Source organism: Thermothielavioides terrestris, chromosome 3, assembly GCF_000226115.1.
Source record: "Thermothielavioides terrestris NRRL 8126 chromosome 3, complete sequence".
NCBI lineage: Eukaryota > Fungi > Ascomycota > Sordariomycetes > Sordariales > Chaetomiaceae > Thermothielavioides > Thermothielavioides terrestris.
This window is the reverse complement of record NC_016459.1, coordinates 748,385-756,485: the sequence shown is the minus strand read 5'-3', so window position 1 is coordinate 756,485 and position 8,101 is coordinate 748,385. Positions and strand designations below refer to the sequence as shown.

At 46.7% G+C, this 8,101-nt stretch overlaps 2 protein-coding genes across 2 annotated transcripts; one reads left to right on the top strand and one right to left on the bottom strand.

The window, feature by feature from the left end:
• Positions 1-468: 468 nt before the first annotated feature.
• Positions 469-1,935, bottom strand: THITE_2050376 (uncharacterized protein; the record flags this gene model as incomplete). The annotated part of the gene is made up of 1 exon (XM_003653890.1): positions 469-1,935. A coding segment is annotated over one exon (1,467 nt), but the record flags the coding sequence as incomplete, so codon positions are not given.
• A 3,418-nt stretch (positions 1,936-5,353) lies between these two features.
• Positions 5,354-6,363, top strand: THITE_118025 (uncharacterized protein; the record flags this gene model as incomplete). The annotated part of the gene is made up of 7 exons (XM_003653889.1): positions 5,354-5,383; positions 5,617-5,626; positions 5,780-5,833; positions 5,948-6,043; positions 6,074-6,147; positions 6,216-6,226; positions 6,318-6,363. 7 exons carry the CDS (start codon positions 5,354-5,356, stop codon positions 6,361-6,363), a joined length of 321 nt encoding a protein of 106 aa, XP_003653937.1.
• Between the last annotated feature and the right edge of the window lie 1,738 nt (positions 6,364-8,101).

The window sequence follows — 8,101 nt, the reverse complement described above, 5'->3', positions numbered from 1 at the left end:
GATGTCAAATCTTGGCTTAACGACCGGCTTGGAGCTGCTTGTAAGGCTGGCGTCGCCGCTGGGCCAGACGCGAATGAGCGTCTGCTTGGCGTTCTGGCAGAACTGGCGTTTCCTGATATTGGCGATGTGAGCAGCGTCAAGCTTCTCAGGCGGTTGCCCTCGATTGTTTTGCTCCTCTTCCCCACCCTCCTCTTCCCTGCGCTCTTCTTCCATGCCATCCGCCATGCACTCGTCCTCCTCCCTTTCTCCATCCTCGTCTTCCTCTTCCTCCTCCTCTGCCTCCGGGGGTTTGAAGTCAGAGTCAGAAACATCCGTGACTTCATGAGCTTTCCCTCCATCCGTTGCCGCGTCATGAACCACACTGACATCTGCCGGACCCTCCGCGGCTCGAACGGCATAAAGCGTTGCTGCTTCTGGGGGCAGCTGCGATGCGTCCACGCCGTCGTAGGTGTACCAAACGGGGATGAAAGGACCGAACAGCCTTGCCAACTCGACCCTCAGTGCGCTAAGCGAGTGTTCCACGCTTCCCCTGTTGTTCGAATATGGGATCCTTTCAAATGCCGGGTCCGGCATGACCCATGAGACGTCCGCGCTCCAACCCCCATTGTCCGCGTCGGATGCCAGCTTGTCAAACCCCAATGCGCGATACTCCTTGACTTTCTTCACCGCCAGCGGCAAGACTTCATCGAGCAGGAACTTGGTGTCGGGAATGCTCTTCCGAATATCCTCATCCGCGAAGAAGCTCTCAAGGTTCTGCTGCAGGGCGGGTATTTCCCACTTCATCAGCAACTTGATGAGCTCATCCGAGTATGCTAGTGCTTTGCCGCCCCCCAGTTGAAGATTCCGTGACAGGTGCCTGTCCAGCCGGCCATCCCCCTCGACATCGAACCGGAGGCTAAAGGGTTCTTCGTCTGGCTGAACAGACACCACTTGCCGCCGTGCATCCTGCATCCTCGCGCAGTCATGCACCGTGACCAGGCGACGAAACAGCTCCCCGACGAGGTGCACATCCTCCCAGCACTCGGGCCGCTGCGGCTTTTGACTCGCATAACTGGCCAGCGCCCGCGGGCACCACCACTCCTCGGCGTCATTCGTGAAGTTGGCCTGGTCAAATCCCTCCAGAACGACCCGTGGGAAGCACCTGTCCAGCGGATCCCCACCCCCATCCCCGCCATCCAGGCTGTCAAAATGCAGCAAGACATTATCCGCCTTGATCGTCCGATGCACAATCGGCACCCACCCATCCTTCGCGCGCCGCGCGCCCGCATCCAGCTCCGCGCGCGTCAGCCCCGTGTGCAGGAAGACCACGGCGCGCGTCAGCTGCTCGATGACGTGCCAGACGAAGGGCTCGGGCACGGGCGCGCCGACGGCCGCGTCCGCGTACATCTCCATCAGGTTGCTCAGGGAGCCGCCGTTGCAGCGGCGGAAGTACAGCGAGAACAGGTCGGCCTGGGAGCCGTGGGCATTTGCGGCGAAGGTGCGCGGCCACGCGGGGAAGCCGTACGCGAGCAGCTCCGGGAAGTACGGCTCGTCGGGCAGGCGCGCCTCCACGAGCGGGTCGTCCAGCCGCGCGAAGCGCACCTCGCCCGGCGCCCGCGTCGCGTACTCGGTCTGCCAGGCGGCCTCGCCCGACGCTCGCGGGTACCGCCGGGAGTAGCGGTACAGGCGCTTGTTGACCACCAGCTCGCCCGTGTCGAGGCTCTCGAGGAGCATGCACTTGCCCATCGGCTGAGACTCGTGCATGTTGTGCAGCAGCAGGAAGCCCCGCGGATGGGCGGCGAGCCAGGCATTGCTGGGTGTGGTCGAGTCGGACGGCCGCGGCCAGTGAGGCGGGAGCTGGGCGGGAGGGGTTTCAGTGGGTAGTTTGACGTGGAGCTGTCGGAACTTGGCCGGCGTGGCAGTTCTGCCAGACTTTTCTTCTGCGGACGACGACATCTTGGGCTAGTGGGCGGTCTGGCACGGAGAACTGTCTGATGAGCTGCTAAGGATGAGGCGGATACTTGGGACAGCAACCCGCAAGCCGCAGTTTAGTCGTCGGTGAAATGTAGTCCATAGAGGGCTTTTCGAAAACCTCTGCTAATGTGGAGAGAACGACGCGCTAAGTATGGGATGAACTATGAAATGGGAGCCAGGCTCTCATTGTTTGCTATTCACATCTGTATTCACATCGGTGCGGCTGGTTCTTTATTGTCCCAACTTCCGCTTCCGGCACAGCGGCGGAGCAGATCTGGAAACAAAGAAACTGGGAATGGGCTCAATGGCTCTAGAAACAAAGGTTCGGACCACAAATCCGTCATTGACAAGTCGTTCCCAGAATGCACGTTTCTTGGGGCGTGTACACAAGCCTAGCAATTCGCGTTGCTCTAGTTACCCTGAAAGATGGCTGGGTGTCTGATACCGGATGCTCCTATATATATAAATAGATGATGACCCCATCTAGGTCAGGCTCTGGGTTAGGGTTACGCCATACAGGGTTAGCCCTGCATGGCTTATACACCCTATACACTGCCAAGAATATCTTGGCAGTGGTAGGAGCCTCCCCACTTTGAATCTATAATCACTTATTCCACCACTGTATCTATATACTACTTTTACGTGCCACCGCATCAAATAGTAGCTGCGACTCTCGCATCGCGTTGACTACCATCTTATTCAATCTATTTGATCGATCGCAATCGATCGAACTATTTGAGTATCCGCAAATTGCGACGGCTCACCTACAGGAGGCCTCTATATACCATAGAAGTCTACTACAACTATCAACTCTACTAAGCAGTTGGGTCTAACAAGGATCTCGATAGCCACTACACCCTCCCCTCTCGCCAAGCGCTATAGCCCCTATGTTCCTACGGTCAAGAAGGCTATATCTTGGCACTATTATACCCTCCTGATCCGAGGCTCGTTAAAGCTTGTGTCCTATAAGTACCTAGCGATACCCTCGACGCTATAGAGTCCCCTAACTAGCTATATAGCTAGTATCTAGAGTCGTTACTATACTCTACGGTTGGTGACTACCCTTTCTAATCTATATCTGCTTATACTACACTGTATACTTGGTTGGCTAGTTGGTTACGTTGGTTAACGTAAATATGCCTCCTAAGGCAACAAAGGGTCTAGAGAAGCCCTCTAGGCCGTAGAACCCTTTGAAAGATACGCTAAGTATACTAGGCGACTTTCCTAAACTAACCCTACTAGTAATAGCCCGATCTTCTATAGCTCTAACTATACCCCTAATAGAGCAAGTCAAAGAACGTGACCTAGGCCAAGAATATTAGATAGCTAAAGCCTATAATACCTAATGTACCTAGGCTAAATATCCGATCTTTCTCGCTAATTTAAATCGTAGCCCTCGTAATATATAAGACTCTATAACCTTCGATCGTAACCTATAGAATGCTAATATGTCCTTTGTTATTAGGCAGGATTTGTAGCTAGGCGACGATAATATAGAAGAAGACCTTTATAGTGCTGAAAGATTATTCTCGAAGCTAGCTAATTTTAGCTATAATAAGTAGACGATTATATATATTGATCGACGTCTTAATCGCCTAGAATATAATTAAATCAATCTAGTAGATACGCTAATAATGTAAGTAGCTAAAGTGATTTAGTTAAATATAAAGGATCTAAACTAGAATATACATTGGATAGAAGCCTATATTACGTATCTAGAAGGACAATCTATAGCTCGCTCTACGAGGACCTGCTCCTAGGCATCTTAGTAAGCTTATTAGGAAGCTATCGATCATCTATAAGCTAGAATTTCGCTGCTATAGCGTCAACCTCAGCCTACCGTTCTAGGCCTCAACAATTTGACGTTGAATAGCCTGTAATATATACCGAGATAGCGTATAGTAACGGAGGACTACTATAGGTAGGCCTAGCCGACCTAGGCTTTGCCGATCGACCGTCTTCTACTAACGCCTCTAGCGTAGCTAGCTACGGCTATACCGGGTATATCGTATATCGGCCTAGATCTGCGTCAGTAGGCACCTGCGTATCTAGTATAGCCTTACTAGCTAGTATAGCCTTACCCGCTAGCGTAGCTAAACCTACCAACTTAGGCCGTATAGCCTACGCTTGTCTAAACTATATACCTAATTCCTGAAAAAGGTGTGGCTATCAGCTTACAATATAACCTCGCCTACAATAGCCTACATTATACAGATCTATATCGCTGTCGACCAAACCCTCGGAGTAATAGCCCGACTGTTACACGCAGTTGTGGGTCACCTGTGGCCACCTGTAGCCAACTGCGTAAGTGTGGGTCCACTGGGCCCACTAGGCCCCACAACAGCACTGGGCCCCGCAACAATGCACAGGCCACCTTACGCATAGGCCACCACACTCCTGTATTTAGGCAGGCACTTGCCCACATTCCACACTCTTGCAATACATCCATCTTGCACTCCTCCGAAGCTCCTGCTTGGTTTGAGTGCTCCGCTACCTTGGCTGACGAGGTCGGGTAGCACCTACTTTGTTCGTGTAACACCGACACCTAATAGCCGCTAATACTATGACGGCACCTTCGACTCTGGCTATATAGTAGGCCAGTTGGATTTCAAGATCAAGTGTAAAGACATTGGAGTGTTCAATCTGTTCTACCTAGACCCTGATAGCCTAGGAGTTATTTACAAAGGTAAGACAATCACTTATATTAACGTCCATTGTTTCTAAGCCTATATTAAGACCTTTATTGAGGATAACGATAGGTCTATTAAATAATAGATTGTTAAGATGTTCCTAACGCTCTTTAAAGGTAGAGCTAAGAACTAGTAGTCCAACGGTATCTCAGATAGCTATCGTCGCTTTCTTAAGGAGTAAGGCCTTAAAGCTATACTAGATACTTTAAAGTAACGTTTTAAGCTTGACTCGCTAGTAGCTACTAAGAAGTTCAATACTACTTTCTTATACCTTAAAGATATCGCTATCGACGAAGAAGCCTTTATAGAGTTCGTAGAGTATAAGTTGCGCTAGGCTCACGCTATAAGTAACAACGGCGACGGAAGTATCAATTGGTAAGGCACTATATATCAGATCTAAGAGTATATAGATCTAAGTATCCAGCGATATATCCGTTACCCCTAGTTTTTTACCTCTCTCGACTAATACTTATATAAGTAGGAGCAATCGTAGGCAATGCTTAAGTCTATAGCTATAGCGAAGTTCTCTAACGGATAGAAGAAGCTGAATAGCAAAGATAAGAGTAAAGAGGAAGAAAAGGTTAAATAGGCGCCTCGATATTAGGCTAATAAATCTCGAAGCTCCTATAAGGATCGGTACCGCTATAGCGGCGACTACTACCGCCTAGCCGACTACAACTAAGATTGGGATAAGCGCTAGGCCTAGGACTATGACCGCCACGATTGTGATGACCGCTATTGTAACGACTGCTGCTATAACGATCGATATAATGATTAGAGGGACCAACACGACGATCGGAAGGACTACTATAACGACTATAAGTGCGATCGACCCTATGACTATATATATTTTATAGGCGACCCTAAATCTAGGAACGAAGCTGATACGTTGGATATAGTATTAGAGAGCTCGTCCACCGTTTCTATATCGTCTTCCAAATTAGAGATCGCTTATATAGTTGTTGATTTAAAGCTTATATACTGTAAGTGCTATAAGACCTTCCAAGCTAAGCAGGAGGTGTAGTAGCACGTTAAGACTTATAAAGGCACTAGGCTAAGGCGTGCCTGGAAGAACTATATAGCTAATCAAGCTGTATCTAAACGCTATACTTGTAGCTACTACACTACTATACTAGGTTCCTACAACACCTTGTTTCAGTATTTAAAGTATTGCAAGGATGCGAAGAACAGTATTTTCTACTACTTAGTAGACCTTAGAGAGAAATCCGTTGCTAAGGCAATAGATGCTATAACTGAGACTACCTTTGAATATAAGCCTAAGGCTACTAATGTTGTCTACTAAGTTAAGGAAGCCTCTGCCCTAGAGGCGAACGACGGCATTGATAGCCCCCTAGGCAACTATACACACCTCTATATCGCCGTCTACACGAAGGAGGATAGTAATAAGCTAGAAGTGTACCTTGATCTAGGGGCTAGCCGCTCGATCATTGGCTACAACCTATTGAACCTACTCGACCACTCTATCGAGCGCTATAAGGGCAAGGTAACAGGTATTGGTAACAAGAAGCTAGCCCTCTCGTAGTAGGCTACTTTTACTATCTTCCTAGCTAGTATAGAAGATAGTAAGCCTACCCTATACAAGTTCACCTACTCCGCCTAGGTAGTAGATTCCCTAGGACCTAATCTTCTACTTAGCAACGACTTCCTAAATAGCTACCGAGCCTTGATCGACTATAACGTAAAGAAGGTTGACCTCTAAGCCTTTAAATTTACTATCCTATTCGCCATTAATGTGTATTCTACGCCGTATATATGTAAGGTCAAAACTATATATATCATTATACTCCTACCTAACTAGGAAGCGGAGATTCTAGTCGAATATAAGCTATTCCTAAAAGGCCGATCCTTTATATTCTACTCAGAGCACCTAGCTATATATTATATAATAGTTATAGCTAAGACCGCCAAGGTAGCCACTATCAAGAATACCTTATATAGTATTATTAAGATCCTAAAGCAGTACCTAGTAGGTAAGATATATAAATGCGAGGATAGCAGTTTCCTAGCGTGTTCTTGGACCTCTGCCCTAACCGCGCTAGTAGCTAGTATAGCGATGGCTATAGTAGCCACCTCGACGGTAGCTACAGATATTGAACCCCCTTCTTTAGTAGTATAGTCTACTACAGTTATACCTATCAATAGCAAATTCGTTTTCGATAACTGTATCGCTACTATAGCTCGATATAGTTATAGCAAGTTATCGATACCCTTAGCTATTAACCTTGCGAAGGCCGTCTCTAACGACGAATTCAACGACACTGATTCTACTACGCCGATAAGCGACTACGTCTTCTAACTAGTATAGGCCAACGACCCTAAACTGGCTAGCAAGCCTTTTATACTAGAAAAGCAATCTACTCTAGGCCTTCGTATAGACCTAACCCTCTCTAAAATCGTTACTAAGGACGGTATATATATATACGCTAAGGATCCTAATATCGCTAACTGTTTTATCGAGGTCATTGAGCGATATCCTAGCCTCTAGAAGGATAAAAGTCTTATATAGTAGAGCCTAGACGAGCTAATGTATATACCTCTGGTAGAGGGCTAGCAAAACTAGAAGGTCAACGCCTAATCCTATCTACTAAGTAAGAAGGACTAGGAGGTCCTCGACAAGACCTTCGATAGCTTATACGTATAAGGCTATATAATTTAGGCAAACTGAGCTACGCCTTTTACGTACCTAGTATTTGTCGTTTAGAGGCTAGGGCGCGACAGAGAGCTTAAAGGCCACATTGTTATCAATCTATAAAGTCTAAACTACGTGACAATACTTGATAACTACCCTCTACCTCTATAGTCAGAGATTATCGCCAAGTTATATAGTAAACGCTTCATTATAGTGATTAATACTACTTCGTTTTTCTACTAATTCGGTGTATATCTACTATATCGCGATCGATTCACTCTAATCAGCCTGTATAGCCTCGAGTAGCCTATAGTTTGCCTAATAGGCTACTGCAATTCGCCTATATATATATAGTGTATTATAGATCGGCTACTTAAACCGCACTTAGTATATATATAAGCTTTTATTAACGACATTGTAATCTACTTGGACAATGCTAAGGATTATACGTACTACCTAGATATAATATTCAACGTCTTCGCTAAAAAGAATATCGCCTTCTCACTAGCTAAGTTATATATAAGCTATCTAAGTATAGAGCTACTTAGGTTCTATATCGATAGCCTAAGCCTTATAACAATTGTATAGTGTATTAAGGCATTTAGGTAGCTCGCCTTTCTATATACCCTTAAGGCGTTTAAGCAATATATTAGTGCTATAGGCTTTCTATAACACTTGATCCTGTACTATATATAGCTAGTAGAGCCTCTATAGGCTTGTAAGACTACGTTGCTAAAAAAAGGCTATAAGGAAGGCTATATTGAGACTAGCAATACCTCTAAGAGGACTATATACTATGTAAAAACGA